General features: G+C 29.8%; 1 protein-coding gene across 2 annotated transcripts; it reads left to right on the top strand.

Annotated features, from left to right (window-relative positions):
* Positions 1 to 10,253: 10,253 nt before the first annotated feature.
* LOC103491131 ((-)-germacrene D synthase) lies at positions 10,254 to 17,013 on the top strand. 2 transcript variants are annotated; one of them, XM_017045165.2, is made up of 7 exons: positions 10,254 to 10,470; positions 10,758 to 11,043; positions 12,965 to 13,337; positions 14,176 to 14,394; positions 14,612 to 14,753; positions 14,850 to 15,098; positions 16,544 to 17,013. In XM_017045165.2, exons 1-7 carry the CDS (start codon positions 10,345 to 10,347, stop codon positions 16,838 to 16,840), a joined length of 1,692 nt encoding a protein of 563 aa, XP_016900654.1. In that variant the 5' UTR covers positions 10,254 to 10,344; the 3' UTR covers positions 16,841 to 17,013. The 2 variants fall into 2 exon arrangements, with proteins under 2 accessions (XP_016900654.1, XP_050942480.1); XM_051086523.1 differs by lacking the exon at positions 14,176 to 14,394.
* The last annotated feature ends 552 nt before the right edge of the window (positions 17,014 to 17,565 follow it).

A 17,565-nucleotide genomic window follows, 5' to 3' on the forward strand; every position in this document is an offset into this window, starting at 1 on the left:
AGATTAAAGAAATACCGGGAGTCACAAAAGAACTAACAAAGTAATGATGTTGCTATCCATCCTATGATTATGCCTAAGGCCATAGGGTTATCTTTGTAATAAGGGTACTTTTCATTACTTTTATTTTAAATATCAATCTAGTAACTCTATGTACTTTCCTTTTGACAAGAAATTAAAATTCAATCAAAGTTATTCTTTCCCAATCAATATGTCTCTTCCTTTGCTACAAGCACACGGGCACGCACACACACACATAATTGAGGGTCATAATAGGGGCGCTGGAGGAGAAAGGGATGATGATGATATATTTGTCAATTTTGATGTTCTGATCTGTAATCTAAAGCAAAATATTGAAGATGAATGTAAAGGGTCACTTGAATTACTCAGGTTGATAGAGTAAGAAGAAAACAAGACAGAACCTTATCAAGAGCCTTTAGAAGTTATCAATTTGGGGACCTTCGAAGAGGTGAAAGAAGTACGAATTGACACTTTAGCCTCAGAACAAGATCGTTCAAGTCTTGTTGCTTTGCTTCATGAATATAAGGATATATTTACATGTTCTTACCAAAATATGCTTCCTTTAAATACCGAGATTATAATGCATCGACTACTACTCAAGCCTGAATCTAAACCCATTAGACAAAAACTTCACAAAATGAAGCTTAAGATGTAAGAAGAGATTAAGAAGCAATTTGATGCTGATTTTTTGGCCGTGGCCAAGTACCAGAATGGGTCGCGAATATCGTCCCAGTTCCTAAAAAGGATGGAAAAGTCAGAATGTGTGTGGACTATAGAGATTTGAATTGGGTAAGTCCAAAAGAAAATTTTTCCTTTCCTCACATCGACGTACTAGTAGATAATACAGCTGAATATTCTAATTTTTCATTCACTACTAGAAAAAGAGGCTTTCTTGACGGTTGCATTTTTATTTTCTTGACGGTTTTTGGAAAAAAACGTCAAGAAAGGGGTGGTTTAATAGGAAAACCGTCAAGAATTTTTATGAAAAGGCGGAGGGTAGGCAATTTTTAGCTTTCTTGACGGTTTTAAACCGTCAAGAAATATGAACATTTTCTTGACGATTATAAACTGTCAAGGATTATCTTCTAAATTCTTGACGTTTTTAAAACGTCAAGAATTTTAATAAAGTTGACATTCTTGACGTTTTTCAAAATGTCAAATATTATGTAGTTATCCTTGACATTTAAAAAACGTCAAGAAATATCGATTAAATTCTGGACGTTTTAAAACGTCGAGAATGTTTATGAAATGCGGAGAGGAGTAATTTTAAAATTTCTTGACATTTTTAAAACATCAAGTAAGACGATTTTTTCTTGATGTTTCAGAAACGTCAAAAATTACTAAATAATTGAAAAAAATATAAACATAATTTTTTTAAAAAAAAAACCTATTTTCTTTTTACTTTTTAAATAAAAAACTAATTTCATTTAAAAAAAAACTAAACCTCCAATTTCCCTTTCCCTATTTTCCCACACAATTCCCCCCTCCCACCATAAAATAAATTTATTAAAATAAACTTATTAGAAATTATTTTAATAAAAAATTTATTAAAATAAATTATTTCGCACATCAACTGAGGCAACATATTTATGGATGAATTCTCAAGGTTCAATCAGATCGAGATGGCTCCAGAAGATCGAGAGAAGACAATGTTTATCACCTTATGGGGAACTTTTTGTTATAAAGTCATGCCTTTTGGTCTAAAAAATGCAAGGGCAACTTACCAGAGAGCTATGGTGACGTTGTTCCATGACTTGGTGCATAAGGAAATAGAAATTAATGTTGATGATATGATAGCAAAATCTAGACGTGGAGAATAGCATGTAGATACCCTTCGCAAGATTTTTGAGAGGCTAAGAAAAAATTCCAATTAAAGCTTAATCAAACAAAGTGCATATTCAGGGTATCATTTGGAAAATTGTTAGGGTTTGTTGTCAATGAGGAAGGAATTAAAGTCGATCCAGATAAAATCAAGGCGATAGTGGAGTTGAAGCCCCCAAAAACTTAAAAGGAGGTTAGGACCTTTTTAAGCAGACTAAATTACATTGCGCGATTTATTTCACACACCTCAAACTTGCGATCCAAACTAAGGCTCCTTCATAAGAGTGAGATGTGTTTTTGGAATGAGAATTGCCAAAAAGCCTTCAATAAAATCAAAGATTATCTGTAAAATCCCTCAATTCTTGTGCCACAAACTTCTGGCGACCATTAATCTTATACTTGATGGTGAAGGAAGAATCAATGTATTGTGTGTTGGGGCAACATGATTCTTCAAGAAGAAAAGAGTGATATGTTTATTATTCAAGCAAGAAGTTCACGACTTATGAGTCAAAGTACTCATTGTTGGAAAAAAACATGTTGTGCTTTAACATGGACAACTCAAAGACTAAGACAATACATGTTGTACGACACCACTTGGCTCATTTAAAAAATACATCCTATAAACTACATTTTTTAAAGGCATCTATGTTTGGACGAATATCTAAATGGCAGGTATTGCTATCTGAGTATGATATCATCTATGTTACAAGAAAGGTCGTAAGACTAAGTGCAATCGCTGATTGTTTAGCTGATTTGCTAGTCGAAGACTATGAGCCAATGAAATTCGAATTTCCAGATCAGGATGTCACGACAGTATCAGACACATCGTAGAATATAGAAACATGGATAATGTTGTTTGATGAAGCCACAAATGAATTAGGACATGGTGTGAGGCTATTCTAACATCTCCTGATGGAAAATAGTATCCTCTAACTTCTAAGTTGTACCTTGATTGCACAAATAACATGGCTGAATATGAAGCATGAGTATGGGAGTTCAAATGGCCTATGACATGAAGATTAAGAAGTTGCAAGTTTATGGGGATTCTCTCTTAGTAATGTTGGGTTTTATGTCCTAAAACTCGTAGATAGTAAATATAATCAATTGACTGCCATTGATAAAGTACTGTTTTATTATTATAATTTCAATAAGTATCATTGATTATATTATTAGTTTTGTCTTAATAACCTAAATCCAATAAATTAACATCCTAAGCTGTTTGATGAGTCTTGAACAGTATGTAGAGACATACGGGGATCAATGTTCAAGATCAGCTTAAAGGGTCTATAGTATAGGGTTAAGGTTGGGTACCTTATCCTGTTAACACTATGAATACGGCTCACTTTGTATTTGATACAAACACATTGATCCAATGTGTTCATGTATGCGACATGCGAGTGAGAGTATCCTATGCAATGAGTTTGCATAAGACTGGACCACGAAATAGTAATCATTAGATGTAACTCCGTTAACTAGTTGGATTTCTATTTCATTAGGATGACGTAGGTGACTTAGTCTTAATCCTGAGTGTATTATGAACTCTTGTTTGCAAGGGATTGTCCTTTTTGATTTGTACGGGTGAGAGTGGCCAAATTTTTTACTTAATATGCTTATCATTTTGGGGACAAGACCGAGTGGGGAGTTGGGAACATATCACACAAGATGGAATTCACTCCTTCCCACCTTTAGGGTAAGTAGATAAGTGTTCCCTTAAATGGTGTCTCCGGGTCTTGAACAAAGGGACCTACCCTCTCTATGACACAAGAGGAGTTTCTGTTTAGTGGTTGGACAATAAACAGGTTGTTCATTAGAGGAGCACTGGTATTTAAGGACTAGAGGTAACCCAGGGGTAAAACGGTAATTTGACCCAGCTGGTGTTACGAACACTTGTGAAGGACTAACTTACTGGTATTGGTCTATATCCGTGGACACAGAAATATATCTATAGTGAGACGAGTTCAACTATGAGTATTTAGTGGAGTGTACACACAGTTAACGAATATTGATTAATGTAGTTAATGAGTTTAGTTAATTAATCTCATATCGTTGTAGCTTCTGATCTGTAGGTTCATTAGGTCCCCTTCATAGCTCATAAAGAGTAATGAAATTTATTTATATTGGTTGTAATTTGAAATGTTCAAATTTACTTTGGGAATTAATATAATGTAGATTGATACATTATAATATAAAGTTTATATTTTAATTAGACTTTATTATATAAATTTAATTTTGAATATGATTCAAAATTAAATTACGAGAGAATAAAATATTTGAATAAGTTCAAATATTGATTTAATTTGAATTAGATCCATATTAAAACTATAAGTTAAAATTTAATGTGTATATGATACATATTAAAACTATAGGTTAGGAGAGAAATTTATATTTGAATATGATTCAAATTATGGATTAAATTAAATATAAGATATTGAATTTAGAAATTAATTAATAGTTTATTTTAATTTGATTTAATTAAATTAATTAAATTAAAACTATAGGTTATGCGAGAGATATTCATTTAAATATGATTTAAATGAAAATATTAATTAAATATGATTTAATTAATTAATTAATTAATTAAATTAATTATTTAATTAAATTAATTAATTAGTTTAATATATATTAATTTAATAATTATTATTAAGTTAATATGGAACGTGGGTGGTTTTCCCACGTTCCCATTTATTATCTCCAACTTCTCACTTCTTTCGTCAGAAGAAGTGGAAATTCTTTGCGTAACAATCCCAACGGTGAGTTCTGCAAAGAAGAAGACTCTCCATTCTCTCTGAAAAATTCTCTCCTAGAGAAAAATTCACTTCTTTCAATTTTGGTTCCCACAAACCATCTCAATCAGAGAATAGGATGGTTTCCAAGTGATGGTGCACAAATCGGTGATTGGTAGATTCAGAGTCGTCAATGAGCGTAAGTTTTCTTCTATGTATTTTTATTCGAACCATGTTTAATCATAAAAATTATTTTTGTAATTTTTTACCAATGTATTGGTATTTTTAAGGTTCCAATTAAAATTGGATTTCTGTAATTATTCCGCTGTAAAGGGTTTTCATCCCTTCAAGTAATACATCAGCTCAATAGGGAATGGGAAACAAGAGACTCAATTGATTCCCTACAACAAGTATAATAGATGTATTTGCTACTATATCTGCTATGGTTAATGTGGCTTACAATAAGGAAATTCAGCCTATATAAAATGAAAAGTATGAAGTGTCGGCATATTGCATGAGCGTTAAGCAGAAGCTTGATGGGAAACCATGGTATCACGACATTAAGCCTTACATTACATGTCGAGAATATCCCTTAGGAGCATCATCTAAAAATAGTAGATGTGCTATTAGAAAGTTAGCTATGAGTTTTTTTTTCTTAGTGTTGTACAAGAGAAATTATGATATCTCTTTTAAGATGTGTGGATGCTTAAGAAGCCAAGATACTTTTAGAAGAAGTTCATGAGGGAGTTTGCAGAACACATGCAAATGGACACATGATGGCAAGAAAATTTTTGTGTACCGGTTATTATTAGTTGACAATGGATCAGATTGCATCAAGTACGCAAGAAAATGTCATAAATGTCAAAGATACGCTAATAAAATTCATGCTCCAGCTTCTCTCCTACATGTATTAACAACCATGTGGCCTTTCTCTCTGTGGTGAATGGATGTAATTGAGCCAATTGAATCAAATGCATCGAATGGTGATTGATTTTGGTAGCCATAGATTATTTTACTAAATGGGTGGAAGCTACATCATATAAGAGTGTCAACAAGCAAGCTATTGTCCAATTCATATGAAAAGATAATATATGTCGGTACGGCCTACCTGAACGTATAATCACCGAAATGTAAAGAATTTAGACAATAAGTTAATGGAAGATTTATGTAATCAGTTCAAAATTAAGCACTCCAATTCTACCTTGTATCGCCCTAAGATGAATGGAGCAGTGGAAGTGGGAAATAAAAATATCAAAAAAATTATCGAGAAGATGACTGTCACGTATAAAGATTGTCATGAGATGTTACCATTTGCATTACATGGCTATCGAATGTCAGTTCGCACATCAACTGAGGCAACTCCATTCTCGCTAGTGTATGGTGTAGAAGTTGTTTTGCCTATCGAGATTGAGGTGCCATTCCTTAGGATAATCAAAGAAGCAAAGCTAAAGGAAGTTGAGTGGACACAGGCGAGGTACGAGGAGTTAAATCTCATAAAAGAGAGAAGGTTGGCTACATTGTACAGAGGACAACTATGTCAACGAAAATGACTCATGCATACGATAGGAAGATTCTGCGGCATTGTTTTCAGGAAGGGGATTTGGTCTTAAAAAGGATCCTACCATTTCAAAAGGATCATAGAAGAAAGTGGACTCCCAATTATGAGGGACCATACGTAGTAAAAAAGGCATTATTTGTGAAGCTTTGATTCTAACAAGCATGGATGGGAATGATTTTCCTAACCCATTAAGTGCAGATTTTGTGAAGAAGTATTATGTATAGAAGGAGTAACATTTTCCTCAGATTTTGTTTATCGACCTTTTACCTCTTTTCACTATTCTAAAAGGTTGTATCTATGCTTCTATCAGATCATCATCATCATCATCATCTACTTATGCTAAATTTCATTTTGTTTTGTACATTAATCTTATGTTTCTCTTATTTGTTTTTCTTTACTTTATTATCTACTCATTTTTTAAATTTTTTTTAATTAATGCGTGTGATATTTTTCATTAATAGTGTATGATTTTCCTTCATTTTCTTCTCATTTAAAAAAAAATCTGACGACGGAATCTAGGAAATTTGGGAGTCCGATTTTCTAGAACTTTTAAGGTGAGGAAATCGTTTCTTTGGAAGTTCGAGAATAATCTCCAATATGTTTTTTTTATCAAAATCTCAATATGTTATTTTATGTTTGCTTAATTTATTGTGATTGCTTCTTTAATCTTGTTCTACTTATCTAACTTTCTTATTAAACATCATTTTTTTCCTATTTAAATTTTTAAACCCTTTCTACTTAAAATTTTCAAATGTTTTAAAATCTTTCTAATTTAAAATTCTTCAAGTTTTAAGATCTTTCATAAAGACTCTTTTTTATTCTTTAGAAAATATGTCTCTAATGTTATAATTTTTTTTTCATACCTTTCAAACTTTCAAAATTTAATATATGATTTCATAAGGTTTGAAATATGAACGATTTTAGTGATATGCAACAGAAGTAACCACAGTTGTGTAAAGAGTAATGAGCGATAAAAACAAGAAAAAGAGTACGCAACACAACAACGTTTGATAACCCAATTCGATGAATCTACATCTACATCTGGGGGCAGTTTGCCCATGATAGGAGATTGTATTAATCACAAATACAATAATTGTTGAATATATAGTTATGATTGAGGGAACAACACGTTGGCCTTTTTGCTACTATACTGTTCTAGGACTGTTTGTAACAGAACTTAATTATGAAATAACATAATGATCATAACTAAATAGCAAATGGGATGAAACTCCCCCTTAATGGTGGCACTAATTGAGTGTGCGTTCAACTTTGACTTCGGTTCAATGGTGAAACACTTCTATCCGTATTTCTTCATTTTATTTTCATAAGCCACACCAAGAAGCTTATCGAAAGTCGTTATTTATGCTTGATGAATCCCAGCACGCACAAAACTTTTTCAGGAAGTAGCTAATATATAGCAAACAATCTTAACCACTTGAGCCCATATTTTAAGGAAATATCCCAAGATCTTAACCACTTGAAAATATCTCTTAAGGACAAAATCTTAACCAATTTGTTAAGAGAAACAGAAATAAATATGTGGGACCATTTTGCTAACAAGGTTTTCCTAATCAATCTTTTCCAATAACTTATACCATTTTCCTTAAACAAAATCCTACGACGGAATCTAGAAAATTTGGTAGTCTGATTTCTTAGAATTCTTGAGGGGAGGGATCACATCTTTGGGAGTCTAAGATTTGATTCTAAAAAAAATGATCTTAATTAATGTTTAAAAAAAAAGATGGATGGATTTTTCGAATATGGAAGGAAGTAATAAGAATAAAATAAGACATCGTTTTAATAAATAAAAATTTTTCGAACAACATTTTCAATTTAAGTTTTGAAGGAAAAATGAAAGAAAAATATTGGTCGTCGCTTTTATGGGTGTTAAGGGATGCTAACACCTTCCTCTTACACATTTAACTCCCGAACTCAATTCTTGCTTTTGCAGACCATTATTTTATGATTTTATTTAAAAAGCGTTTACTATATATTTTAGTGTCCAATCACACCGTAAAAGGATTCATAATGACTCTTGTTTTGTTTTAAAAGTTAACATTGCTGGGTATAACCAAAACCCATAAAAAAAACTCACCGCAAATGCTCAAAATAGGAGAAAAGAGGGGAAAAACATGGCTAGGTGGCTCGGCTAAAGAGGACGGCTTACATGCAACTTGGAGAGGTGAAAGGGAACACACAGCTCAGGTCTAGGGAGATAGATTCAAACAAAAATGCACACGACTCAGCTACAATGATGGAGCTTCAATGGAGAGGAACAACAGCTTGACAATCTAATGATGATAGGGACTCAGACGCTCAGCTTGAAGAGGATACGCAAAACAAGGTCGGTCGCCATGCGGAATGAAGGTGCTTAGCTTGCGTCTCTACTAGGTGACTCGTGAATTCTCTCTCTTCATTTAAATCTTCCATCCAATCAAATAAATCCAAAATTCTATCTCATATTAATTTTTCATCCATCAACATTTATCTTCTAAAGGTTATCTTTTTACTAATAATTATATTTTCCCAAAATATAATTATTTTCTCCTTCTTATTATTTTTTTCTTTCTCAACAAATATTTTTTCTCTAACTAATTATCATTCAACAAATAATTTATCTTTATCTTTTTTCCAAAATAAAATATCTTTTCTTTAAATAATTATATTTTAACAAATAGAATTATCTTTTCCTTTCCCATTTTCCACCCTTCAATATAATTAAATAACATCCACATTATTTGATTAATTTCAATTTCCATGAAATCAAATAATTTTTATTAAATGAAGATAAAATAACGTCCAATAAATTAAACCTAAACCTAATTAAATAAAATTAAAATAATTAACTTCAAAGGTTATCTTAATTTTTGGGGCGTTACAACCGTACAAGCCTTGTGTAAACCATTAATACACTCTAAACCACATATGTACATAACACTCAAACCCTCTCGGTCAATACATTCCAACTTCAGTATAAGGTCCCGTAGTAGAAATCCCTTTTCTCGAAGTTAGCTAAAAATCTTTGATAATAAAATTCCACTAATTGCTTCCAAAATACATAATCAACCTTCAATTAAAATAATTTGGCTTAATTTCAAAAATAAATTTAGCACAAAAATTAATATTTGATGGGCATTCTGAAAATCCAATCAAATACTCATCAAAATACCAAAATGGCTCAACTAGCTTAAAAGATTTTTTTATTATATCTCGTAAATATATTATAAATTACAAAGTAGCATTTAATTAAAAAGATCGAATATGAAAGTTTTCTAAGAACGATTGTTGGTATTTTTTTGTTATTTGATTCTCATATGGTTAGAAAATATCTCTCCAACTTGAGTTAAGTTCATTGTAGGGTTAATTAACTATGTGGGTCATTAGTTTTTTGCATTGTCCATTGGCTCACCAATCATTATATATATGGTCTAAATATAGACTCCATTTCCAAAATGTTAAAGAACTAAAAGTAGTTTATTTTATTTTTTATTTCTTTTGGTGCAAATATCAAATTTAATTAACATCCCTAACTGGTATAAATTTAAATCCTACACGGATAATACACACGAATACTAATTACATTGTTGATTCAAACCTTAAACTTCTACTAGCGTTTCAATTTATACCCTTAATTTTTATACTTCATTAGACTAATATAGTGTGTAACTTGTAATTTGAGTCAATTAAATATATAAACTTTTATAAGTCAATTAATTTAGACCTTTCATTTAACTTATTTTAAAGATGATCTACACATAAGTTATTCTCAAATGTGTAGGTCTTCTTTAAATATTAGTTTTACAAAAATGAACGATTAAAGTTATTCATGAACATTTTACAAATAAATTACGAGTAAAAGCCTAAATATATAAATTAATTCTATAAAAGTCTAGAATTTAATTGAATTTGATTGATACGAAATTATAAGTTTCCGATAGAATTTTTGGAATTAAAGAGTATAATTCCACCCACAAATGACCAATATAATTATTAATAAATAGATATTTGTTTAAGATATGTAGTATCTTTATTCCAGAAAAAGAAAAAAGATATTTGTAAAACAAATATATAATTTAAAATCATCTGAGTTCCCGCTAAACCCTTCCATTGTCTATATATATCATTGCCAAAGCTTCAAAGTTGTTTAAGCTCGATAAAGCAAACATACTAAAAGCACTTTGTTTTTAAAGCATAAAGCTCCTTTTATCTATCATAAGAAAAAGAATGATGTCATTTGAAGATAAAGGTTCACCTTTACTCACTGATGAGGTCCCTCGTCGAGTTGCAAAGTTCTCTCCACCACCATGTGCATGGGGAGATTACTTCATTTCATGCCATTCCAACTTCATGGTATGGTGTGTATATATGTATTCTTGTTGTTGTCACCTATTTTTGTTTAGTTTTCTTTTTTCTAATGAATTTGAATTATTATGTAAATTTATAAATCTTTGTTAATTACATTTCATTTTCAATCACATTTTTCTTAAAATTTCTTCCATTAAAATCGAGAAATATTTGGAAGTTTGATGTTTTAAATTTTGAAGGGGACGGATCATAATTTTTTAAATCTAGTTTTTCTTTGTAATTTATTCCTTCTTCTTCCTAATAAATAAAAAAAATCTCGCATTTTGTTGTAGGACATGACAGAAAATGAGGAAGAGGAAAACATGGTGGAAAAAGAGCATGAAAAGCTTAAAGAAGAAGTAATAAGAATGTTGGTGGCTACCCCACAAAATTATTCTGAAAAGCTAAGTTTGATTGATTCAATTCAACGTTTAGGTTTCTCTTATTATTTCGATACAGAAATTAATGAAATCCTAAAGATTCAAAACTCTTTCAATCTCGACGACCGCGATGAAGACATTTACTATGCTTCTCTCAAATTTCGATTACTTAGACAACAAGGTTACTATGTTTCCTGTGGTAAGTATATCTTTTCTTGCTAAATTATTTTTGTTTTTAGGAATAGTGAGTTTAATTTGTAGAATTTTTCTCGTATTTTTCTTCTGAAATTGTCAAAAATAAAAAAATTGACTAGATATTTATATAACTTCGTAGAAAAATCAACTTAATAAATTTTATCTTTTAATGTATTTTTCTATAGAGTGTTAATAATTGTCATTTTTTCTGTGTTTGAAAAACTCCTATCTTTTTTCAAGCCGATAAGTACATATATATTTTTTTTCAAAATTCTTTTAGATCAATAAAAATATGAAAAATTATTGTAAATGACAAAACAATTGAAAATTTACAAAATATATCAAATTTTCATATCTTATCGGTACTACAAAAAATAAATATAAAAATTTGTTATATTTTATAAATATTTTGGTTCATTTTACTATATTATAAAATAACTTTGTTTTTTAATTTTTTTTATAAAATATATAATTATTTAATACCATTGTTTTGAAATTTTAAAACGTGATAGAATGTTTGCTTCTCGAAAAAATTAAATTAAAAATCACAAATGATTATTAAACATTTCTATTTTTATTGTTTAGGAAAATAAAATTTAAAATAAAAAATAATTATTTTAAATAATAAAATTATTGAAAATATTTTTAAATACAGTAAAATGTTTGTTATTATTAACATTTTGCTCCACATTCATAAATAATTTGACTCTCCTATATATGAAAAAAATCCAAACAAAAACTCAAACACATATTTATTTTTAGAAATAAATGTCTCAACTATTTTTTTAACAAGGAGTATTTTTAAAAATATAAAAAAAGGCAAAATATTTACATTCTATATAACAATTATGAAAATAGAAAAAGCTCGTAAGCCCAACATGTAAAATACAAAAAATGACCTATCAAAGATGCGTGCAATATATTTGGTAATGCGATTTGGTATACGATCATTTCAATTTGACTAATTTGTTACACGATCATTTAGAGTTTAGATTTGGCTGCACGATCGCGCCAAATCTAAACCATTTTTTTTCAAAATTTGGTATAGAATCATTTAGAACCAATTTTTTTTTTCAAAATTTGATCTACGATCCTTTATATTTGGCTATCCCAAATCTAACCAATTTTTTTTTTCCCATAATTTGGTATAAGATCGTTTAGAACCATTTTTTTTTTTTCAAAATTTGGTATATGATCTTTTAGATTTGGCTACACGATCAGACCCCAAATCTAAACGATTTTTATCCCAATTTCCTTTTTGGATAGAATCATTCCTTAAACAATTTTCACTTAATCTATTCACCAATTTTATCTTCTTCCCACAGCACTTATTGTCAAAAATTGTATGCATGCCGACAGATTTCCCACCAATTTCATTTTGTACTGATCCAATCACCTCTTATAAATTACTATAACCAATATATATGGGGATTATCCTATTGAACATGGTAAGAATATTTTTAAATTTTATTTATTTCTTTTCACAATTTGAAAGATTATTCTGAAACAAATCATTAACCTTTTTATTTAAAATTATATAAAAATAAGAGAAAGTTAAAGGAATAATTTAGCCAAAATTCAAGTAATTTATTAAGTATAATTTGAATATTATAATCTTGTATCTAACGATTTGTAATTTTAAGAAGTATTAAACATCGATCAATTTTTAGTGAGACTAAACATCGATAATATCTTTTTTTTCAATGTTATGTTACATATAGGGTACAAATTGTACATGGTTATCATTATTTTGGATTATCACACGACATAAGTTTATTATTATTTTAGATTATTGCATAATAAATATATTAAATTATAAATCCTGACGTGGCAATATTTTATTAAATGAAAGTTTCATAAAATTATATTATCAGTTAAGGGTTTTTCAAATTGTTTGACTTTGTTTTGTAAATTTTAAAAAACAGAGATATTCAACAAATTTACAAATGAAGAGGGAGATTTCAAAGAATCAACTGTGAAGGGAAAAAGGGAAATAATGAGTTTGTATGAAGCATCACATTGGAGAATGAATGGAGAGATTATATTAGATAAAGCTTTGGCCTTTACAACTAAAAAGCTTGAAGAAATGGCTATGGATTTTAGCTGTCCTTATAGAGATGAAGCTAAATATGCTTTGAGATGGCCAATCCTTAAAGCTTTGCCAAGGCTTATCACCAAACACCATATCTCTACCTATGAAAAGGATCCATTGAAGAACAATGTTTTGCTCAAGTTTGCAAAGTTGGATTACAATGCTATGCAAAAACTCTACCAAAAAGAACTATATGAAGTTTCAAGGTGATATGTGAACCTTTTCTTTCATACCGTTCAGGTTCTTAAATAAGAAATCTAAATAAGTAGTAAATTAATTTTTGAAGTCTGCAGCTTTCATTTTTTGCTGGTTAGGTTTAAGCTTGTATCATTTTAATATCACTCAAAATTAATTTATAATTTTAGAATATAATTTTCATATTATCAAAATTAATTTTGATTAATGAAAAATATGTTTTTTTTTTTTTTTGTATTTTGATTATGAAAAAAAGAAGATCTAAACATATTTTGGAAGTACTTTCGATTTTCAAACATGGACACACATGTATAAGTTGTGTCCAACTATTTTTCTAACTTGATTTTGTAATTAGATTTAGGGTGGTTTTTTTGTCTTTTAAGGTTAGGCTGGGCATTTTTGTTATAAGAATAAGGCTCAATTTTGAGTCATAATTTTAATTTGGTTTAAATATCATTTTTGTTGACTATATCTTAGCCATCATTCCATTTTCAATTAATCTTACAAAATAGTCTATTATTTACTTTTGGAGTTAGTAAGTGAGCTATTTAAATTAAAATATAAAAAATATTATTAAATAGATATTAATAAACATTGATATACTAGTACTCATTTATCAACGATATATGCTGATAGATATTTATTACTGCCTAATAATTCTCTTTATAAAATGTTGGAAACATATTCCTATAGTGAGTGGTCTCTTGTGCAAAGATTATCATCATTGTTAACCAATTTTGATATAAGAACTATCTTCCTTAAATTCTTTTTGATTCGTTTGATTCCGAAAAGAGGGATAAAGAACTAACTTTCTCAAATTTTTTTACATGCTAATTTGCGTAAATATAGGTGGTGGAAAGATTTGAAGTTGATGAAAGAACTATATTTTGCAAGAGATAGGATGGTCGAAAGTTACATTTGGGCATTGGGAGTATTTTATGAACCTAAATACTCTTACGGTAGAATAATATTGGCCAAGATTGCCGTTCTTACAATCCTTCTTGATGATATTTACGACGTCTATGGTACATTCGATGAGCTTGAATTATTCACAAATGCAATCGAAAGGTTTAACTCTTCAACTTGATATTGATTCAATATATAATTTACCTTCAAATAATATTGAACATTATAAAATGTTTTAGACATATATACTTAACTTTTTTCATCAATAATTCCTACTAAATCATGCCAAAATGAATATAGCTGATGACCAACTAGAATAGAATACAACATACTGGTACTATGTCAATAAAAATATGAGTTTGCTTTGATTGAATTTTAGGTGGGATAGCATTGGCATTGAGAAACTCCCAAAGTGCATGAAAGTACTCTATAGAGCTATCTTAAAAGTTTATGAGGAGATTGAAAAAGATATCAGCAAGGACAACATTAATCCATATGCTATTCACTTTGCAAAAGAAGGGGTGAGAAATTTTTAATTTACTCATCAATGTTATATAATTTTATTTTCAAATTTTCAAGCTTTTTCTAATATATCTATGTTAAATATTTGTGTATAGATGAAAAGGCAATGTAGAGCTTATTTTGCAGAAGCAAAATGGTTTCATGAAGGATATATGCCTACATTTGAAGAGTACATGAAAGTAGCAATTGTGTCAACTTGTTTTTATGTTTATGTTCCAATTTCATTTGTTGGAATGGGAGTTGCTGCTTCACAAGAGGTTTTTGAATGGGTTGAGAGTGACCCAATGCTTCTCAAAGCAAGTGGAATAATTGGGAGGCTCATGAATGACATAACTTCTCACAAGGTACACAAGCCATTACATTTAATTTAAAGATATCTCTTATATATGGTTGCTATTATTGAATATTTTTTAATAAACTTAATCCTTAGATATGAAAATTCTAGAAACTAAAGATTAGGAATATGTTAATATGAACATTTTGCTCAACTGATATAGTACTTGTACTATCAAACCTTGAGAAGGTTAGAGCGAGATTCAATTCCCTAACTCCACCCTTTTACTAGAATACCTTTACAAAAAAAAAAAAAAAAAAGAAAAGAAAGAACACAACTTTTGAACCCCTAGCTATCAAATTCTAAACTTCAAATAATCAATTTAACTCAATAGAAAGGAAGGATTAGATTTGGATTACTTTTTTATATTGAAGACTATGAGACAAGAACTAGTTCTCTAGAATACTTCACAATCAATTAGCTGATCAATTTTGCATAGATTTTCAAGTAGGTAACCATAGATATATCAAGAATTGCAAAAAGGTTATTGGTGATGAATCTTTTTTTTTATCCCAGCTCGGTAGTGTGAGCTTGTAACCCAAATGGGGACATTAAAGTGGCCGAATGTTGATTCGCTCTACCGAGTAGGGTTTGCTGAGACGATCTCTGGCCTACCCATTACAAGTAGGGAGTTTTGCCTTGGGCTTTCGGCGTAATCCAAGATTCCATTGCCCCTAAAAATGGTGGGAACCGCGTCAAGCTGGTTCACAGAGCAGTGTTACCACTTGCTCTCAATGGTAGAAGGATTACAGGCCCGTTCTCGATGGCCTATCATTACTCTGTGGGATGTTCTTAGCCCAATTAATCTTTGTTATTAACACAAAGGAAAATTATCATTCCAAATTATAGAAAATCATAGAAAATCCAAACTCCTTGAACAACCTAACAGCTGCACTTTACATATAGTCTCCCAGTAAAAGAAACCCTAATGAATCATTAAATAAGAGATAAATAATAATTTGATGCATGTGATGGTTCATATCAAAACAATGTATATGAAAGCTCTTACACCTAAACAAGATTAGATGAAAGATTTCATATTAAGGTTTAAATTCTACTTTGCTCTTTAATTAAATTTTGTATTTTCAACTTTTGTTCATCATTTGTCTTTTCACTTTAGTTTTTGCCTGCTTTCTTTATTTTTCAAACGTGTGATAATTTTGATTTCTATATACAAAATTTTAACATAAATTTATACATAATAGAAGATCTTTGATAAAAATTATGGTTATATTATTTAAAGAAATTTGATGATGGAGTTTGGAGTCTCATGATAAAGTTTTGATAGAAGAAAATAACCATTTAAAAAAGTAGAGATGAAAATGAACAAAAACTGAAACTACAATGGAAAAATCAACATCTTTATTTGATTTTAAAAATATTGGATATAAGGTCACTAAGAAAGTGAAACTTCAATATTGATACTTTAATCTGCTTGTTCTCTTCTTTCTATAGTTTGAACAAGAGAGGGGTCATATCGATTCTGCTGTTGAGTGCTACATGAAACAACATGAAGTATCAGAAGAAGATGCCATAGTTGAATTAGGAAAAGAAATCACAAAAGCATGGAAAGATATGATAGAAGATTACATTATGAAATCAACAAAGCTTTCAACTGCAATCGTTATACGTGTGCTGAATCATGGAAGACTCTCTGAGTTTTTCTATAAGAAGGAAGATGGTTACACATTTGTTCACGGAGACACCAAACATTTCATTACTGCTATGCTTATAGACCCCATACCAATATGACATATCTTACATCTTTACGATTATTACTAAAGAATAATTTGTACTTTTCTCCTACTAAGTGTGTGTCTATGAAATGATTGAATACTTTTAGCTAGAGATTTGATGTGTAGGGTGTAGTTTTTAAGTTTGCTATATGAAATCTTTGTCCAATAAGATGTTTTGTGGTTTTGTCCCCTGTAATTTTGTCCTACGTGACTATGTCTCTACTAATGCTATATATATATGAAGATATAGATATTTGTGTGCTTGAATTTTGAAATATACATAGATTATAATTTTTACCTACTTAAATATAAAATTTAAATTAAAAACTCAAGTGGTTTCTCCTAAACAAATAGTGTCTTTAGGAATAACTTGTAATTAAATCTAAAATTTGGTTGGCTTCCAAATTAAATCTAAAGACAAATTGGTCAATTCTAATGATGTCACGTGTTTTTATTATGACAACTTGATCAAATTAATTATCTTGATTCAATTAAATATTATTTATTTGGGCTAAAATTCAATTGAGCAAAAAAATAAGCTTAATTTAGTACAAAGTAAAATATGATCCAAATTCATGTGATTGAGCCCATGGGTCTGATCCATAGACCAGATAAGACCCAAGTCCATAAAAGCCCACCAAGGAACTCTATAAATAAAGAAGTTCTCTTCATTTGTGGGGGTTGGAAATTTTTTATTCTAGAAGGTCTATGTAATGCCCCAAAATTTTGAGGTAAATTTTT

This window comes from Cucumis melo, chromosome 6 (assembly GCF_025177605.1).
Source record: "Cucumis melo cultivar AY chromosome 6, USDA_Cmelo_AY_1.0, whole genome shotgun sequence".
NCBI lineage: Eukaryota > Viridiplantae > Streptophyta > Magnoliopsida > Cucurbitales > Cucurbitaceae > Cucumis > Cucumis melo.